Raw genomic sequence first — 21,200 nt, 5'->3', positions numbered from 1 at the left:
GATATTTGCTAATGCTGACGATGCGATGTCATTGCAAACCAACACACTGACCATACGTTAAAGCTGCAGGTTTTATACAATAGAAAGAGTTGTGTTTTGCATCATATTCCATGGTTACATGAGAATAGGAGATTGTAATGAATATGGATTTTGGAACCAGCCTGTAAAAGCATAAACACACAGAAAAAGAAACTGAAGCAGATCCATTTTTAGCTATGCTAGCACCATGACTCCATGGCTGACCATGTTGGTCAGTCAGACCCCTACTTTGTTCTGGACTTAAATATCTCATGATCTGTTGGATGGTTTGCTAGTTTTATTACTGGGATGGTGAGTCTTAGTAACTTCAGAAATCCACTGACTATTTCTAAAGCAACGCCAGGAGGTTGACGTTTGTGGGTTTATGTGAGATATACTCCTAACCCTAACCCTTGGGAATATTTGAATAGCATTGGTGATCCACAGTGAACCTTTCATCTAACACTGTCACCTGGTTTGTCCAGTACTTTGATTTATGACTTGTAAAATTTTCACAAGCCTCAGCTGTGCTTTGTTTTGATAGTAAATAGCAATTGCTAGGATTCTAACACACTAAACTAAGACGACGAACATGACGAACATTGTCCATCCTAAACATTGGCATGTTACATTGTGTTGTCACTCTGTGCATGTTCAAAGTTCAAAGCTATTGGTCTTGTTTAACTGACAGAAGTGGCTAAACAAAGACAGTTGAAAACCAATCCATTCACCTCTCCCAGTCCTGTTACTCAATATTCTTTTCTCCCTGTTCTGTCTCATGTTTGTCCACACATGTTACAGACAGTCACTCATACTGACACCAGAGCTGCAGTCTGGACGGGTGGCAAAAATAGTACCTCCTGCGATACAGAATCATCTCCACTTAACCATGACAGAACAACAGGCCATCGTCTTTATCACTGTCTCTTCTTTGTTCCTCCTGCTTATCTTTCCTCCCACAGCTCCTAATGTAGTCTCTACCTCTGTATGTGACAGCTCTTTATCAGAGACGGTGGGAAAAGTTATCACACCACTGAACATGCCTTTCTGCTGCACCTCCTCAACAGTCTCCTCACTCCATGCCATGGAAGAGATAGTGGCTCAATAAACACTTGCTATGAAACACTTACAACCCACTAAGCAGGACATAATTTTATTTATAGTAGCCATATAAATGATGAAGTTAAAAGGGGGAACGAGTGTGCACAAGTAGTTGGGCAAGACAGAGTGAATGTTTAAGAGAAACTGACACGACACTGCACATAATTAATTACATGGGTTCTAGTGATGTAGAAGAAACTTCAGTTTGTGAATGGAGATACTGAGGAATTCATCTGTGGCAACAGTTTTGTATGTATGGGGTTAAACATAGGTTAGATACACAGTCACAATATGAGGGTCTCATGTATGACGGGTATTACAAGCTCCTCTTTCCATAGTCGACTTCAGATGATCAGTGGATATGTTTCACACAGCTGCTACTACTCAGTTGCTCTGGTTGCAGAACTGAAGCTTTCTGGCCCACAGAGACGGCAGGAAAGACTCATTTAGACAAGTCTAAGTCAGGCACAGGCATAAACCAGGAACTAGGTCTTTATTCTTAAACACAGAAATTGTCGTTGGCACCTGCAATGAACCATGCCGTAAAATATTATATTCACATGCAGACAAATGCCCCATTAAAGAAAAAAAATCACGCAATGGCTTCTAAACATTCTCAGCTGTTTTTGAAACATCTGTCTACCAGATACTGGCATGTGAAGACCGTCCAACCGCTGCCGTCCTTGGGGAGAAGCCAAGGACAGCCGGGATGAATAATCAACTGCATTTCCACCCTGGCCTGCCACCTAATCTTTGTGCGTCGGTCAGGCAACTGTAAAGATAAGTTTAACTTGAGCAGTGGAAGCCAAGAACAGTGAGAGACATATTGAAACCTCACACAGACATACCAGAGCAAGCCCTGCCTCGGTTCTACAGCGCATCTTTGTAGCTGTGTTATTAATACCTCAGTTGAAACAGTATATCGTATATCCGATGATTAATCAAAGGTCCTTGGTAAAAAAAATAGCTTTTTAATTAAAAAAAACAACATTCTGCTTCCTTTATTATAAGTAGTATTCCAAATTTCAACCAAGTGTGAAAAATGAAGCCAGCACTTGAGGTTGGCACTTAAACGAGTCAATCCCCATAAACTTCCATATTAAAATGCCCAAATTTACAGCAGAAATAAACATGTTTACAGCTTGGCACAAAAAACTATTTTGGTTGCTACAGCTGCATTCCCCATTACTGACAACTGTAAAAAAGATTGCTTTTGACATAACTCATTTGTTTACATTGTATTAAGGCTTAAATCGATGCATAATTCAGGGTGTGGCCACCACTGGGTGACAGTGGGGTCATCGCAGGACAGTCCATGGCCTGGAGAGATTTGCTACCTGAGCTCAACTCACATTCCTGCTCTTTGTTCATTTTTGGTTTCAGCTTTTAGAGTCAGGAGGAGTAAGACACTGTGAAGATGGTGACAGCCATAACAGCCACACTGCACTTTTCTCATTATATTCGATTAAAATTTAATCCACATTTTTATGGAAAAATCTACCTCATCTCATCTATCTCATATCTACAGACAATTGAGAATCACCAATTACCCTCAGCATGTCTTTGGACTGAGAGAGGAAGCCGGAGAACCTGATGAAAACCCACGCAGGCACAGGGAGAACATGCAAACTCTACACAGAAAGATTACAGGCCCAAACCGGGATGCAAAACGCCCCACCTTCTTCACTTGTGCAGAGTTAAATCTGACTGAGCCATGAAGTCACGAGGCTCTGCAAAGTCCAGCTGGTTTGAGAGAAGCTTTGGGGCTGCTCTCTCATTCAGGTAATATTGCTTGTTTATATTCATATTCATGACCGTATTGAAAAATAATGTGAGCTGTAGAAGGAAGAGACGCTGTTTGTTTTTTTGTTTAAGGACAGTGACAAGGTTCAATAAAAAAATTCCAGCGAAATTTAAAACTTTGAGATGTGGCCTGCTGTTGTTGCATACAGACTGTGTTTATATCCCTATCTAGGCTATTTCTTCTCCACATTGCTTTTGGCCCCAACATGCAAGTCCATTTTACCAGGCAGATTTTGGTTTGTCTGCACCTCTTCTGTGAGCATGTGCTCCAAACATCCAATCAAATGATACAATAATACTTTGAGAAGAAACACTATAGAGTGTTGATTATATTCATGGTTAAATGTTCGATCTTTTAAATGTCAGAAAACAGTGCTGTCGCAGTTTCCTAACGCCCAAGGTGACTTCTTTTGTCCAATCATTAGTCTGAAGATCTATTATTTTACTGTCATAGAAAAGTAAGAAAATCAGACAAAAAAAAAAGATTTAAACTTTTGCAAATTCTATTTAACCTATTCATGGAAAACTGTGCAAACTGCACCGACATTTAGACAGTCAGAGTGTGAGTCTGACCTTAGGAGATCCACGAACAGAGCACAGCAGCTTGGTGGTGTATCCCACAGTGGCGGCCCGGTCACTGAGAGGTGTGGTGAAAAACTGGAAAGTCACCGGGGATTGATGGCTTTCCGGCTGAATTTTACAGGAGATTTACAGACACACTCTGCCCATTTTTAACAAGAGTATTTCATGAAGCTTTTGAACATGGGTTGCTTCCTCCAAGTTTTAATCAGGCAATAATATCACTTATCCCGAAGACTGACAAAGACGTAACGGACCCAGCCAATTATAGACCAATAAGTTTAATAAATGTTGACTGTAAAATATTATCTAAAATACTAGCAACAAGATTAGAAACTGGGTTACCACAAATTATACATAAAGACCAAGTTGGGTTTATCAAGGGCAGATCTGCATCTGATAATATGAGAAGGTTGTTACATCTCTTATGGTTGAACAAAAACAACGTTGATCCTGTGTTAGCCATATCTTTAGACGCCCAAAAAGCGTTCGACAGGGTAGAATGGTCTTTTTTATTTACTGCTCTGAAAAGGTTTGGTTTGGGTGACAATTTTTGTCACTGGATTAAGATTCTGTATTCCAAGCCACAGGCAGCTGTTTTTACTAACGGGGTACTCTCCCATTTTTTCGATATTTCCAGATCGACCCGTCAAGGGTGCAGTTTAAGCCCTCTTTTATTTACCATCTTTCTAGAGCCCTTGGCTATTCAAATTAGAGAAAATTCACTAATCAGAGGTGTGTTGGGGGGAGGAAGGGAACACAAATTGTTTTTATACGCAGACGACATTTTGGTTTTAAGTAAAGACCCTGCTAACTCTATTACAACTCTGCTAGAGGTTATTGATGAATACTCAATGTACTCTGGGTATAAAATTAATTGGCAAAAATCTGAAGCCATGCCAGTCTCTCAATCTTGCAGTCACGGCTCTGTGTCTGGTTTCAATTTCAGGTGGATGCATAAAGGGATGAAGTATCTAGGAATTGAGTTGGACCCAGACATTGAGGATATTTTGGCTGACAGCATGGGCAAATTGATAAACAAAATTAAGACAAATTTGGATAAATGGAGTAAATTAAATTTGACATTATGGGGGAAGGTAAATGCAGTGAAAATGGTCATAACCCCACTTATTAATTACTATACCGGAATGTTACCAATATGTATCCCCCAGCCACTATTATTAAATTACAATAACATGATAAAACACTTTCTCTGGGATGGTCGTAAACCACGCATTAACCTAAGTCGACTCTGTCAGCCGAAAAAGGAAGGGGGCTTAGCCCTGCCCAATGTGGAACACTACAGTATATCCTTCGAAATGTCTAGACTAGCCAAACATTGGGCGGGGAAAGTTGACCTGGATTGGATTTTAATTGAACAGGAACTTACTTCTCCATTTACGCCAATCGAAACTTTATCTCAAAAGTTGAACAAAGACAAGTTTGAAAATCCAATCTTAAAATTTTCCAAAATGGTATGGCTGGAGGTACATAGAAAATACAAGCTTGATCCGTATGTCATGAGGTACTCGTCTTTATGGAACAACCCCAAAATTAAGATTGGCAAACAGTCTATCTACTGGGCACAATGGCTACGAAAAGGTATAAGAACTGTTGGTGACTTATTTGAGGGCGATGTCTTTATGACATTTAATGAAATCAAGCAGAAATTCAAATTAGAGGGTCATGGCCACTTTTGGAAGTATTTACAGATACGGGACTGTTTAAAAGGAAAATATAAATCACAGGAGAGAACCCCAGTAGAGACATTTCTGCTATTACCTCCATTACTGTGTAAAGCCTCTAAATGGTATAACGTTTGCCCTTGGGCAAATAATAACACAATTAAAAGTCTAAAAGCAATATGGGAAAAAGATTTACATTGTTTTATAGATGACGATATTTGGGATTCAATTATGTCAAATTGTGGATTATATGTTAGAGAAGCCAAGGGAAAATTCATTCAATATAAAATTCTCAATAGATATTACTATACCCCCTCTCGACTTTATAAAATGGGTATTAGCAGAAATGATCTGTGTTGGAAATGTCAGAAAGCTCAGGGTACTTTGATGCATGCTCTGTGGGAGTGCCCTTTGGTTTTTCCGATTTGGAACAATGTTTTAAGTTATATGCAGAGTTGGTTATCTTGTAATGTACCCAAATCACCTAGACTATGTTTATTAGGAGATAGAACAGAGGTGCCCTTGTTAAACAGACATAGTTTTAGAGTTTTAAATACTGCTCTTGTGACATGTGCATGTCTGATCCTAAAGTTATGGAAGGATCCTCATTCCCCAACTCTGAAAATGTGGAAAGAAAAAATGACTGAGAATGTGGCCTGTGAGAAGATGTTAGGACGACTAACCTCTAGGAATGAAGACGCGATGGAACAATGGGACAATTTTTGCACCTTCCTGTCTACAAACTGAATACAAACTTAATGCATTACGACAGCTGGTTTTGTACTGAACCTCACATTTTGTTGTTTGGGTGTTTTTGTCTGTGTTCTGTGGTTAAAATGTAAAAACATGGAATAAAAACTTCAATTACAAAAAAAAAGAAACTGAAGCAGATCCATTTTTAGCTATGCTAGCACCATGACTCCATGGCTGACCATGTTGGTCAGTCAGACCCCTACTTTGTTCTGGACTTAAATATCTCATGATCTGTTGGATGGTTTGCTAGTTTTATTACTGGGATGGTGAGTCTTAGTAACTTCAGAAATCCACTGACTATTTCTAAAGCAACGCCAGGAGGTTGACGTTTGTGGGTTTATGTGAGATATACTCCTAACCCTAACCCTTGGGAATATTTGAATAGCATTGGTGATCCACAGTGAACCTTTCATCTAACACTGTCACCTGGTTTGTCCAGTACTTTGATTTATGACTTGTAAAATTTTCACAAGCCTCAGCTGTGCTTTGTTTTGATAGTAAATAGCAATTGCTAGGATTCTAACACACTAAACTAAGACGACGAACATGACGAACATTGTCCATCCTAAACATTGGCATGTTACATTGTGTTGTCACTCTGTGCATGTTCAAAGTTCAAAGCTATTGGTCTTGTTTAACTGACAGAAGTGGCTAAACAAAGACAGTTGAAAACCAATCCATTCACCTCTCCCAGTCCTGTTACTCAATATTCTTTTCTCCCTGTTCTGTCTCATGTTTGTCCACACATGTTACAGACAGTCACTCATACTGACACCAGAGCTGCAGTCTGGACGGGTGGCAAAAATAGTACCTCCTGCGATACAGAATCATCTCCACTTAACCATGACAGAACAACAGGCCATCGTCTTTATCACTGTCTCTTCTTTGTTCCTCCTGCTTATCTTTCCTCCCACAGCTCCTAATGTAGTCTCTACCTCTGTATGTGACAGCTCTTTATCAGAGACGGTGGGAAAAGTTATCACACCACTGAACATGCCTTTCTGCTGCACCTCCTCAACAGTCTCCTCACTCCATGCCATGGAAGAGATAGTGGCTCAATAAACACTTGCTATGAAACACTTACAACCCACTAAGCAGGACATAATTTTATTTATAGTAGCCATATAAATGATGAAGTTAAAAGGGGGAACGAGTGTGCACAAGTAGTTGGGCAAGACAGAGTGAATGTTTAAGAGAAACTGACACGACACTGCACATAATTAATTACATGGGTTCTAGTGATGTAGAAGAAACTTCAGTTTGTGAATGGAGATACTGAGGAATTCATCTGTGGCAACAGTTTTGTATGTATGGGGTTAAACATAGGTTAGATACACAGTCACAATATGAGGGTCTCATGTATGACGGGTATTACAAGCTCCTCTTTCCATAGTCGACTTCAGATGATCAGTGGATATGTTTCACACAGCTGCTACTACTCAGTTGCTCTGGTTGCAGAACTGAAGCTTTCTGGCCCACAGAGACGGCAGGAAAGACTCATTTAGACAAGTCTAAGTCAGGCACAGGCATAAACCAGGAACTAGGTCTTTATTCTTAAACACAGAAATTGTCGTTGGCACCTGCAATGAACCATGCCGTAAAATATTATATTCACATGCAGACAAATGCCCCATTAAAGAAAAAAAATCACGCAATGGCTTCTAAACATTCTCAGCTGTTTTTGAAACATCTGTCTACCAGATACTGGCATGTGAAGACCGTCCAACCGCTGCCGTCCTTGGGGAGAAGCCAAGGACAGCCGGGATGAATAATCAACTGCATTTCCACCCTGGCCTGCCACCTAATCTTTGTGCGTCGGTCAGGCAACTGTAAAGATAAGTTTAACTTGAGCAGTGGAAGCCAAGAACAGTGAGAGACATATTGAAACCTCACACAGACATACCAGAGCAAGCCCTGCCTCGGTTCTACAGCGCATCTTTGTAGCTGTGTTATTAATACCTCAGTTGAAACAGTATATCGTATATCCGATGATTAATCAAAGGTCCTTGGTAAAAAAAATAGCTTTTTAATTAAAAAAAACAACATTCTGCTTCCTTTATTATAAGTAGTATTCCAAATTTCAACCAAGTGTGAAAAATGAAGCCAGCACTTGAGGTTGGCACTTAAACGAGTCAATCCCCATAAACTTCCATATTAAAATGCCCAAATTTACAGCAGAAATAAACATGTTTACAGCTTGGCACAAAAAACTATTTTGGTTGCTACAGCTGCATTCCCCATTACTGACAACTGTAAAAAAGATTGCTTTTGACATAACTCATTTGTTTACATTGTATTAAGGCTTAAATCGATGCATAATTCAGGGTGTGGCCACCACTGGGTGACAGTGGGGTCATCACAGGACAGTCCATGGCCTGGAGAGATTTGCTACCTGAGCTCAACTCACATTCCTGCTCTTTGTTCATTTTTGGTTTCAGCTTTTAGAGTCAGGAGGAGTAAGACACTGTGAAGATGGTGACAGCCATAACAGCCACACTGCACTTTTCTCATTATATTCGATTAAAATTTAATCCACATTTTTATGGAAAAATCTACCTCATCTCATCTATCTCATATCTACAGACAATTGAGAATCACCAATTACCCTCAGCATGTCTTTGGACTGAGAGAGGAAGCCGGAGAACCTGATGAAAACCCACGCAGGCACAGGGAGAACATGCAAACTCTACACAGAAAGATTACAGGCCCAAACCGGGATGCAAAACGCCCCACCTTCTTCACTTGTGCAGAGTTAAATCTGACTGAGCCATGAAGTCACGAGGCTCTGCAAAGTCCAGCTGGTTTGAGAGAAGCTTTGGGGCTGCTCTCTCATTCAGGTAATATTGCTTGTTTATATTCATATTCATGACCGTATTGAAAAATAATGTGAGCTGTAGAAGGAAGAGACGCTGTTTGTTTTTTTGTTTAAGGACAGTGACAAGGTTCAATAAAAAAATTCCAGCGAAATTTAAAACTTTGAGATGTGGCCTGCTGTTGTTGCATACAGACTGTGTTTATATCCCTATCTAGGCTATTTCTTCTCCACATTGCTTTTGGCCCCAACATGCAAGTCCATTTTACCAGGCAGATTTTGGTTTGTCTGCACCTCTTCTGTGAGCATGTGCTCCAAACATCCAATCAAATGATACAATAATACTTTGAGAAGAAACACTATAGAGTGTTGATTATATTCATGGTTAAATGTTCGATCTTTTAAATGTCAGAAAACAGTGCTGTCGCAGTTTCCTAACGCCCAAGGTGACTTCTTTTGTCCAATCATTAGTCTGAAGATCTATTATTTTACTGTCATAGAAAAGTAAGAAAATCAGACAAAAAAAAAAGATTTAAACTTTTGCAAATTCTATTTAACCTATTCATGGAAAACTGTGCAAACTGCACCGACATTTAGACAGTCAGAGTGTGAGTCTGACCTTAGGAGATCCACGAACAGAGCACAGCAGCTTGGTGGTGTATCCCACAGTGGCGGCCCGGTCACTGAGAGGTGTGGTGAACTTCGGTGCCTCACTGAAGTCATGCTCCGGGTACTCAGGAGGCTTGTAGACAATACCTGTGAATACATAAAACAAGGTTGAAATCTCAGTGGTCACATCATCTAGAATTACAAAACCAGTCTGTATTCATTTACAGGGCAGTAGTTATTGACAACATTAAATGGCTGCAACTACATTGTCCATGCAGGAGTCCTGGTTAACGTTTTGTGGCCAGTCAGCACTATAATATGTACCAGGATTGCTAAATGGTAAACTAATGCAACAGCACAATACTGCAATGCAATATATTGCAAAATTTGCTAAAATTGCTTATGATAAGCTACTGGTCATGTAAGATCAGCAAAGACTGCAGGAGCAAAACCCTAACAAACAAAAGAAAGGGCAAAGATGGCTGATTATTTTTGGAATATTACTGAAAATATATTTCAACAATCGTGTTTTTATTGTTAAAATTGTGCAATACAATGCAAAGTAATTAAAAACTTAACAGATGTAAATAACTTGCTATTGATAGGTTTCTACTCTTCATGCAATCCATTCTATGAAAGTACAGAGCACCACTGATATACACAGACACTGACCCTGCATCACCGCTGACATTTGTTGCAGGGTAGCTGGCACAGGTAAATTTAAAGCACTTGCTGGCACTCAGGCGTGCATACACACACACGCATACACAAACACACAGTAATACCACCTGTTTTAATATTGTCGCAGCCTCTTAAAATTAATTTCAGTATAGCTGTGCACTGGCCAACAGAGTGATCGACTTGTGTTTAAAGCAGTGCCAAGGCCATTTCCACTCCTCAAGTCTTCACTTCACTTTAGACTCTCACAGACTTAGAGCAGCTCATAAAAATAAACCTTTCTCTTGTAAACAAATTGACCACAGAAGAATGAAAGCGTTGGATCGAGAAGGTTACCTGTCTTCTGGATCTTGGCCACTTCCTTGGTGACGGCGCTCGTCTCACTCATGCCCACTTGGTTCTCAGAAAACACCCTGAAAGCGTACGAGTTGCCCATGATGAGGTCTGAGACGGTGGCGGTTAGCCTGTGGTAGTGTTCCAGCACTGTGAACCACTCCTGGAGGTGGAGATACAAAAGACTGGTCAGTCTGGAAATTAACAGTGACCGTACTGAATCATTTATAATTTGTTTTTCACATTTTCTTCACATCTTGTACCCTGATCCACTCTTTTTCAAACCATGCTGATGGTTAAATACTGTGTATACATGCATATGTAATATCTATGTGTGTGAATATTGATTTTACTTCAGACATTGCTGTGTCTAACCGCACATCAAGATTATATATTCATATATACAGTAAATTTTTTGTAGTATTCTGTTTCAGGTAAGTCGGCATGATAAAGTGACTCTTAAAATCACTCATAAATATACAAAATATCCAACATTGTTCTTCTTGGCTGCTGATTTAAAAATATATTACCTAATTCAGATTTTCCTGCCTTAAGTTTACTAAACAGCTTGTGTTTTAACCTGCATATTTCTTTTGCTGGTATGCATCTAAGGGAATAAAACATATAGTTAGTTAGAAAAAATGCTCCCTTATCTTGTTTTCAGTAACATTTTTCTAACAAAACTGTTTCCACTGACAACATTATGATCCTGTAATGAGACATCGACTCTTTTCACCCTCCTTGTATCACATATTGAAACAAAGAATGAAAACACAGGTAAACACACGATATGGCCTGATTGAATACAATACATCCACATGGTGTTGTGTTGATGGTATCAGTATCACTGGAAGAAGAAGCCTTTATTTGTCACGATCAGAGCATTGTGAAATATGTTGTTTTTGCCTATCCTAATTGGAGTTAGAGCAAAGGGCCAGCCATGGTACAGCGCCCCTGTTGCAGGACGGGTTAAGGGCCTTGCTCAAAGGTCCAACAGTGGCAAGATTGGGGTTTGATGCTCCAACCTTCTGATTAGTAGCCCAGAGACTTAACCGCTGAGTCACCACTGGAAGGAATCAGACCTTAAACTACTCATGTGTACTATCCTGCCTTACATTGGCAACTTCACACAGTCTGACAATACATTTGGTTGGTGTAAAAATGCGTATGTAAGCATCTGCCGTACCCCGGTCTTCCTGTCGGCCTTCTGGATGGTGTATCCTGTGATATCTGTGTTGCCGTTATCCTTGGGAGCAGTCCATTCCAGAGCAGCATTGAAGCCCCAGCTGTCCACCATCTTCACACTAGCAGGAGGACCAGGCAGCTCTGAGGAGACACATTACTGTAAGCATCACATAAAAGATCAAAATAATAACTACTGTTTTTGGATGAAAGGTGTCTCCCAGTTACATAAGATCAAAAGTGAACCATATGTTTTCGGCGTAATGCCTCCAACATCCGACCTATACATTTAACAGCAGCAGCTGACAACACGTTCAGACTGTCTGAGTCAAAGGGCACTGGTATTAGAAGTGTCATTTATGTTGTCTAATGCTTCGAATTTCTGTTGGAGCACGTCACAAGTCTCCAAGCCATGAAGTCAAATGGACACCAGCTGAGCAGATTCGTCGGGGAGGTCGGAAATAAGTCCCCATTCACACGTCACACAGACACTTTCCACGTAAGCACATGTGCATGCTTGTTGACGTTATGACTGACCCACAATCTGAAGGGTGATGGTGGCTTTGTCTTCAAAGCTGTCCACTTTAACAGTCATCTCGTAAACGCCAGAGTCCTCCCTCTGAGCTGTGCGGATAAAAATGATGCTGTCCTTGTCACTGTTCCTGATGTTGACCCTCTTGGTATCCAAAGGTTGACCATCCTTAAGCCAGGACACTGCAGGTTTGGGCTTTCCCTGAGGCGTTGCAACAAGAAAGGCAAAACACAAAAGTAAAATGTAGCGGTTTGTCTCTCAGCTGTGTGTGTTTTACATGAACTACACAGCAGATGTATGTGTGTGCTAGCTTACAAGAAATGGGATGACCAGGTTGATCTGCTCTCCAACCTGCTTGACGAAGCGAGATCTGAGAGCGCGGGGCAGGCGGATCTTGGGACGTTCTGAAAAGTGAAATCAAGCATGTTTATCTGCTGCCTCATCCACGTTCTAGATCCTGATTGATTGAGCTGATTTATTGCATATAGTACTAAAATATAAATGACTTCATCTGGGCAACAACATAAATCATCCACTTGCCAGCATGAGCTAGCATTACCAGTCAGTGTACAGTGTACAAAGTGGTGTGGTGCACACGTTCTGCCTTCAAAGTAGGGTCACATATGGTAGGTCAACAAGACCCAAATAGATCAGTCACTGCTAGGCAAAGCTGTCAAGAGAACATGACTGAAGGAGCTAAAATTAACCCACAAGTTCGTTCATATGGTCCAACCATGCAAGCACATCCCCGAAAATCATTTTATCAGCTCAAAAATGTTCCTTATGTCTTCTTGTTAGTACATTAGTTTTTCAAGCAAGCAAAGTAATCAGCATCTATCTAATCATTCTATGTCTGAACAAAAGAACTCAAAACTAATCATTTTAGCAGTTGATAGTGAAGCTGATGTCATAAACATGTTTTTTTTGTCTTTTAGAATGGATTATCATTATAATGTAAAATTTACAGCTACAGCAATTAGTTAATTGATCAATAACGATTTATTGGTAGAAACTTTTCAAGCAAAAATACCAAATATTTTCAAGCTTGAGCGCTGGAAATGCAATGATTTGCAGCTTTTCTCTATCATATAAATAAAAGATTGAAAATCTTGAATGTGGAATCTTGTTTGAAAAAAATAGCACATTAAGGATATCACTAGGAACTCTGAGAAACTGCAAATCACATTTTAAACAATGAACTGACAACCAAAACAGCTGCTAGCTATAAGCACTGAAACTTCTTTTTTAGACAGTAAAGAATAGATTTTGCAGAACACATGCAAAAAGCAGAACAGAAGGCTCCATTTAGACCATTAGTCCTTTCTGAAATGGCTGAGATAAATGCATTTATACCTGTATTTTGAAATTTATATGATACCGCATTCAGTCACGGTGCAATATTACACTCCAGAGTCCTACTTTTATCATGGATTAAAAAGGAATAAAACTGGAAATTTAGCTGGACAAAGTTTCTGAGTGTCTGAAGAAAAGCATAGTATCTGGGCAGAGCGAGGCAAAAGAGGAAGACCCTGCATCCAGTAGCTCCTAAAATAGCTTTGGTGACGAAAAAGTCTGAGATGAACACTGACACGTGTTCCCTCATGTCATGCACGAAGAAACAGCAGGAAGATGTCATCTGCTACAAACGACTAGAGAGCTCCAACATCACATCTAGAGTCAGTTGCAACAAATGCTGGTAGGTTCTAGCTGTGAATAAGATCATATGGGTGAAACTGCATCATGGCTAAGACTTTGTGAGATATCTACCCAACCACTATGCTGAATAGTTTCGTTCCTGCCGGGTGCTAAGTATCAGGAACAGCGTCCCTCACATGTTTCCGCATAAGCAGCAAATGTCTGAAAAGCCCTCTGGGCTTAGAGGATACATAAAACCACCAAGCTGCTGCCCTCCATCACCTCTTTCATCCTGCTGCAGCCTGTTTCTCCTCATCCACTCAAAATGTCCTCTTATCTCAATCCCCATCAGCCTTGTGTCCATCTTCTACTAGGATCATACGCTCACACGTTCTCCCTCAGTTGCACTAAATCTAACTTGGTGTCTTGCCCAGTGTGCCGGATCCTCTCCGTCCTTACACTTGTCACTATATCACTGCACAGGCTGTGATCTGCCTCCTGGAACCATCACTTCCCAAGAAGATCATGTCTGCCTCCAGATTTGGCTCAAACAGTAATCCCTGCTAATCAGCACACCTCCCAACAATGCCCTGAAGTGTTGCTGGAATTACAGCAGCCAGCAAGTCCCCCCGCAAACAATCTAGAATCTGTCTTTGTCTCCGGATAAAGTGTCTTTGTGGGGGGCTTTCAGCATATGTAGGACAGCGTGTCTTCACCAGAAGCTTGTACATGTGGATGGTTGTGTGGTCCGGACAGCGTGACTGACACACGGCTGAACGTACAAGCCACCCAGAATCCATCAATTAGGCTCATGTTTCGCTCCCCTCAGTTGACCAGCACGTCTGACTGCATGACCGCATTTCTGCACCAAAGGTTCCTGTTTGTTCACAGTGCTCTGAACACCAACCAGGAAATGCGCTAATGCTCAGACAGTAAGCTGTGTTTCTGGATGGGGATAACTGGGGCAAGTCAGCTCAGGTTGACGATGCGTCAATGTGACTCGGTGCAGATGGAAAATCACAACTACAGCAACAGAACCAAATCTGGTGTCAGCAAATAAAAACACAAACATGCTTTAGGGGCATTTTCAGCCTTTACTCAGACAGTAGTAGAAATCTGTCATGAATTGAGGATGCATGTATTTTGAAGTGGCACTTCTTCATACAAGTGAAATAGTGGCCAACATTTCAGCATAATAACTAATGACATACCCAAAAATGTCTCTATTTTCGACAAAACACACCAGCTTAATGAGAGGGAAGATGTATTGTGCAGTAGAGCTGACAATCAACTGCATTACTTTTTGGTACTGACTGGTATGAAGTACGGAAATCAGTCAAGTAATAAAAATTGACATCAAATGACTGTTTTCCTATAGTTTCAGAATGTTATGCATTTAAATAATAGTTTGGGAAGTTGTATTACTTTGCATTTAATTTAAGCAAAGGCAAGACTTCTTATCTGGCATGGAATTCATTTTTGTCATGGAGAATCCTTTTCTCAAGGCACAAAAGTAGTTTTTTAAACTCACATTTCACACTTTATGCTTTATTAAAGCGCAGCAAGGCATAAGTTAAACGCTATCATCAGCACTGCCATAATGATGGCGCTAATTTGCTGATGTTTGTCAGCTATAATGTTTATCATCTGAGTTTACAGTGTTAGCATGCTAATATGTGCTAATTAGTACTCAGCACGCTGCAGTTGATACTTTTGCGAATACTAATTGCACCAAATTGGCAATCTATCTGCAGATATTTCAGTCTGGATCAGAGCAGGAGACCAATCAAAGACCAACGTTTCAATCTCTAGAGCCACACTGCTTGAATGAAAATGTAACTTCGACAACTGTGAATTAAAAAGAGATTTCTTATATTTGGTTTACATGTATTAAAACTTTCTTAAGCCGCACCTGCTTCCGACAACAGGACAGCTGGAGCAGTAGTGCCATAAACACAGGTGCAGTGAGGCTGCAGTGACAAGGTTAAGGTCAATAAATAACATGACTGCCAGATGCCTCATTAGCCAAATGCAGTCTTTTGCATGACAGCCATTAAATCATCCTGAAGACTGGCTCAGCACTAGACATTTTGTAGGCAGATAGTGTAGCACATTGATATGATGGCGCCTTTAAACATGTGTGACTTTCAGCTCTTTCAATAGATATTTTACTTAATTAAGATGAGGATTAGACAACTTCAGAACAGTCCAGTGATTTCTTCTCATCCATTCTTGATGCTTTTCGATGCTTGTTTTGGGTCATTTTGCTGTTCTTGCACAAAGTATATGTTTTTTCTGCTACAATCTTAAATGTACAATGGATATTTATTACATATTATTATTTATAATGCATTTCTTGTTATAAATAAATAAAATAAAAAATAAAATAAATAAATAGCTTTTAGCACGATAACATCAAATAACAAAGGGGCATAGTTTGTTGTTCCTTATTTAAGAAAAATATAAATGCAGGAGCAAAAATTGGAGAGCTTGACCGTGTTACTTGTGATGTCAATCCAACAGTCTGCTGAAGATGTGTGTACATGCGAGTGACAGCATGATTTACAGCTAATGAAAGCACTTGTCAGCACCTGTGGGATTTATGCACATGCATCTGTGCAGTCCATCTGAGACTCCGGCTGTTAATACCACCTCTGCCTCCCTGGTTGCAACATGAGTATTTTAAGGATAGGTCATAAGTTGCCACTATCAGAGATCTCCTGATAAAGAGGTTGGAGACAGACGTTTTAAAAGTTGTCTTTACACCACCGTAGGCTTCAGATACTGACTGCATCTTTTATAGACACATGTTGTTTTGACTGTTGGAATTTGGGGGAGATTTTTGTAAGGATATCCACTAGCAGATTTGGGCAGTTTGTGCACAGTTAACTTATGTGCAGCTCCACTGTCAAGCAAAACTCTCATTCTTAAGGCAAGTTTGGTTCCTTCTTAAATAAGAATAACAATGTGGTGCAGAGATGCAAAGATGGGAACAAACTTCGCATGATTCTGAGGAACAGAACAGACTTTCAGGCCTACAGCTTGCATGCAGTTTCCCTTTATATACGGTGGACAAATCACATGGGCTGCTACTTACCACCAACCTCGCGGATCGGCACAGGCTCAGCGAGCGTACCAGGCTCGCTGCGGCCACCGGGGTTTACGGCCACCACGCGTACACGCAGCAGGTCACCGGCTGTCAGATTCCTGATGCAATAACGGTTAGCTGGGGTCAGCTCCTCGTTAGCCACAACCCAGTCTGTTGCTGTTGGGAAATCAAGGGTTTGGGTTAGTGAGAGGATTACGGCGTAATTTTAATTGAGAGTCATATGCCTTATAGCTTGAAAAAGCTGCAAATTGTATAAATTGTTCTGTTTGGTGGCTTTGTTGCCTCATAAGCCGTGAAGATAAGCAGGAAAGATGAATGAGAGATCCAGCCTGCCAGGAATCAAACAGTTCGATGCCATTTGTGCCCATGTGTCCTAATCAATTATATCTTAAATACATCTTTGTCCTAATAAGTTTTTCAATTTCCAAAATATAAAACATCCCTTAATGAGGCATGTTAGGTGGTTTATCGCCTGTCGACACAAGTTTACAAACAACCTGCCCATAAGAAGCACACTTTGGCCACCATGATGAAACCTCAGAAGGCACGCTGTCATCTGAGCAAACGAGCGCTTCTAAAAGTGGTGTCAGGAGATACGGTGACAGCCGCCGCACTGATGCCTGCCGTATACGGCTGCGAGTCTATGTGGCCTCTGACACTCTGTGGACAGGTGCAGCCTCACAGTCTCACATACAAACACACACACACTCAGGCTTACTTCCATCCTTGCAGTACTCGATGGTGTATCCATCCAGGCCGGAGTCTCCGATGGTCTCTGGTGTCTTCCACTTAATGGTGAGGCTGGAGTCGTTCACATCATCCACAGACACTTCCAGAGGAGCACTGGTGGGGACTGTAAGAGGTTCAAACGTGGCAAATTAATAAAGGCTGACTTGGACAACAGCAAGACAAGCTTAAACACACTGAAAATACACACATAATGGAACTCACCATTGCACAACATTATTACATGTAGATTATTTTAATAATCAGTATTTAGCAGATTGTTCTTAATTAAACAATGAGTCATGGGAAAACAGTAGAAAAAAATCCATGACATATTTACTGTAGTCCAATGCGGAGTCTTCAAATGTCCTGTCTGGCCAACACCAAAAGTCCCAAATCCAACAATATTCAATTTAAAGACAAAAAAGAGCAGCAGATCTTCACAACTGGAACAAAGTCATAATAATAATAATAATAAGAAGAAGAATACTTTGGAATTCACTTTCAAAGCTATTGATAGTTCTGCGCTATGCTAATAAGCATGTTATGCTGTCATCACCTGAACCAAGGTACAACAAGTCATTCTATTATTGATAATCAAATATTCAATTCAGTTCAGTATATTGCGCCAATGACAGTCAAATTGTCTCAAGACACTTTACAGAACCCACATGCCTGACCACCAGAGCAAGCCCCAAGGTGACAGTGGCAAGGAAAACACCCTTTTAGCAGGGAAAATATGACTTTAGCCATTTTCTAAAGAATAAATGCCAAATATTTGCAACTCCCAGCTTTTCAAATGAAAGTATCTGATGCTTTTCTTTGTCATGCATGATAGTAAGCAGAATACTGTTGGTTTTTAAAGAGGGCTCTTCAGTCCCCATCATAATGCCTCAATGTAAAGCAGGACAAAGCTAAACCGCAGAGATGTTGGTGTTACCTGCAGGAGGTGGGGGTGTGGGGGCCTTGGGTGGCTCCTCAACTACAGCAGCTTCAGCTGGAGCAGCTAGCATTAAATAAGCAGGAGGTTAATGCCGTTATAGAAACAAACACAAGCGAAAAAGGACCTGATAGACATCCAGGGCATCTTTTCCGTATGGTTTAAAGTTTGGTTAAAAAAAATCCACAAGTCTTTGCAAAGAAGGAAAGGCATCATAGGTATAAAAAAATTGTCTGTGTGGTGGTAAATGTTTACCGTCGGATGGAGCATCTGCAGCAGGAGCAGCGGCATCATCTTCAGCAGCAGGAGCAGCAGCTAGCGTTAAGATGCCATTAGGGAAGCCAGTAAGAAAAGTACATTAAAACTTTACTCATGCAGGTAATTTGATCAAGACATACTCCACTGAAGCAAGCAGCAGGACAAAGCAGTGAGGACAGTCACAGTGACAAGAACAATCGATGAGCCAAAAACTGACCCCTGACATTTGTGTAAGACCTTTACATGTCCACAAAGAGAAACTTTACAGGTTGGGTGAACAGACAGTCATAAAAGACAGAAACTTACACATGATGAAGTTACAGTCTGAAATACCAGTAGGCTAAACACAACAGACCACAAGCAAGAAATACACACGACATGTGTAGATCACAGTGGGACGCAAACACACATCTTGCATTACAGCCTGTGTGTGCGAGCCGCCTGTGGTGTGTGTTTACCCTCAGTGGGAGATGTCGAATCGGCTCCTTTCTCTGTCACGGAGGCATCAGATGAAGTTAGGGGTTACATGTCGAGGTTAGCAGGCAAAAAAAACAGATGCCATTCAACTAAACCCATCAGCTGATGTACCCCTGAGGTCTGGTGAACAGACTCTTTGAACACTAGACAGGAGGAATGCCTTCTGTTGCATGGAGGCAGAGAGTAAGAGAAGGCAGTTCAAACAAGAATGGACAAAGAGATGCAACTGGTTCGCTTCTGTGTTTGACAGCACTGGTGGGTCCTGAAACATAAAATCCCATACATTTTGTGCTGGTACTTGTTAAGTTGCTTCTTATAGGAATTGTGTCTGCAAGGTGCAGGGATTTTGACAAAGGCTAGTTTCATTAATGGCCAGTAAATGGTGATTAATAACAATGTGATTTGCATCAAATGCAATCACATTTGATGTTAGATTTATGCCGAAAGATGATGGAGCAATGGATTGAAGAGAAAATTAAAAAAAAAAAAAAAAAAAAAGCAACTTTACTAATGTAGTTATCAGTGGTTTTCCTTCAATTAAGTTTAACAATTTAAAATGTTCCATAGTCACAAATCTCCAAAGTCTCAACCACTGATAAACAGCATTAAGGGTGCACATGCTCTATTTAACAATGCAGTATGTTTATCTTCGGTGTGGATCCAGGCTTCATTTTCAGGACACAGCTTCAGAAATTAACACTTCTAGAGTACTAGGGGTTACAGTTAATGCCCTGATGTCCGCTTTTCTGCATGAGCAATAGCTTGGGGTCAACTGCTGAACATCAGGAGTCAAAGGGCTACAGATTAGTTTTTTAAAAAGGAGTCAGAGTGTTTGCATAATGCATTCACCTATTTCATCAGTTCCTAGGAGAACTAGGAAGGTTGAGCAAGCAGCGTAGCATCACTGTTTCTACACAGCATCAAAATGTCATGCTCTGCTCACCTTCCATTTACACTGTGAATTTCAAATGAATTTTAGAGGCTGTAATTTGTGGGAGTCACTGTCAAGATCAGGTGCATGCAAATAAAAATAGCATACATATACACTTAGTTCTCAGTTTATTTGACTTGGCTAGTCAAAACTCGCAGAAGACAACAATAATTAAAAAAAACTACCCTCATGCATATCCGTACATGTGAAAAGTGTATCGTTTTTATCTTTAGTATTTATGATCTTTACTGCGCTTTTAAAAATTCCTTGTCTTGTTTCTAATTATGGCTCATTTGTACCAAGCAGTTGTAACTTGTGAATTTATCTTATCCCATCTTAATTTATCTTATGAAGATTATAATTCAAGTTATTTTAAGTAAGTAGCTTATGGTGCTGCTGAACCGTATTGCATTATACAGAAACGTGGCATTTAACCTACACTTAGTGATTAAAAAAAGAACTGTGCAAAGAAAAAAAATCCAATGTAATAAAATTTAACAGCAGCACAAATGACAGCCTCTAAAATCTGCAATCAACACTTGTCTGAAAAAGTTTCAACAGTGATTATTATACCTCTCACAAGAAAAAAACTAAAATCTTTTTTTTTGTTCCCAATTTTTCATTGAACCTATTTACATTTAGTAAAGTGAGTTTCGCCGTCCGTTTCCAAGACCTATTTTTTGCAGTTATGGAGATACCTGAAGGAGCAGCGGGGGTTTCCTCTGCTGGGGCGGCGGGAGCAGCTTCTCCCTCGGCTGCGGGAGCTGCATCGGCCGGTGCCTCGGCTGGAGCAGCTTCTGCAGGTGGAGCCTCCGCAGGTGGAGCCTCCGCAGGTAGAGCCTCCGCAGGTAGAGCTTCTGCAGGTGGAGCCTCTGCAGGAGCTGGTTCGGGCTCCGGGGCAGGCTCAGGTGCCTTCTCGGCAGCCTTCTTGGCTGGAGACTTCTTGATGGGGGCAGGTTTGCCTGGCATCGCGCTGACAGACGGCCAGTTCTCTGGATGAGGAGCCAGAAGAGTCTTAGGTAATATATATACAGCGAGT

At 40.7% G+C, this 21,200-nt stretch overlaps 1 protein-coding gene across 8 annotated transcripts in view; it reads right to left on the bottom strand.

Moving 5' to 3' along the window:
* Positions 1 to 21,169, bottom strand: part of mybpha (myosin binding protein Ha) — a 37,488-nt gene extending 16,319 nt beyond the window's left edge. For 5 of the 8 annotated variants that reach the window (XR_004848018.2, XM_055012651.1, XM_035951872.2 and 2 more), the window contains exons 1-11: positions 20,860 to 21,169; positions 19,212 to 19,244; positions 18,751 to 18,810; positions 18,496 to 18,561; positions 17,548 to 17,682; positions 16,818 to 16,985; positions 12,401 to 12,489; positions 12,091 to 12,286; positions 11,558 to 11,697; positions 10,375 to 10,534; positions 9,371 to 9,507 (exon numbers count right to left, since the gene is read on the bottom strand). Coding sequence is in view for 4 of the 8 variants with exons in the window: in XM_055012651.1 (XP_054868626.1) it covers positions 9,371 to 9,507; positions 10,375 to 10,534; positions 11,558 to 11,697; positions 12,091 to 12,286; positions 12,401 to 12,489; positions 16,818 to 16,985; positions 17,548 to 17,682; positions 18,496 to 18,561; positions 18,751 to 18,810; positions 19,212 to 19,244; positions 20,860 to 21,130 (1,455 nt within the window). In the remaining 4 variants the exon portion in view is untranslated. The remainder of the gene's footprint in view (positions 1 to 9,370; positions 9,508 to 10,374; positions 10,535 to 11,557; positions 11,698 to 12,090; positions 12,287 to 12,400; positions 12,490 to 16,817; positions 16,986 to 17,547; positions 17,683 to 18,495; positions 18,562 to 18,750; positions 18,811 to 19,211; positions 19,245 to 20,859) is intronic. The other 3 variants (XR_002746576.3, XR_004848022.2, XR_002746577.3) reach the window with 3 other exon arrangements.
* Positions 21,170 to 21,200: the final 31 nt, after the last annotated feature.

The sequence above is a fragment of the Amphiprion ocellaris genome, chromosome 8, assembly GCF_022539595.1.
Source record: "Amphiprion ocellaris isolate individual 3 ecotype Okinawa chromosome 8, ASM2253959v1, whole genome shotgun sequence".
NCBI classification, from domain to species: domain Eukaryota; kingdom Metazoa; phylum Chordata; class Actinopteri; family Pomacentridae; genus Amphiprion; species Amphiprion ocellaris.
This window is presented reverse-complemented; position numbering and strand designations above follow the sequence as displayed.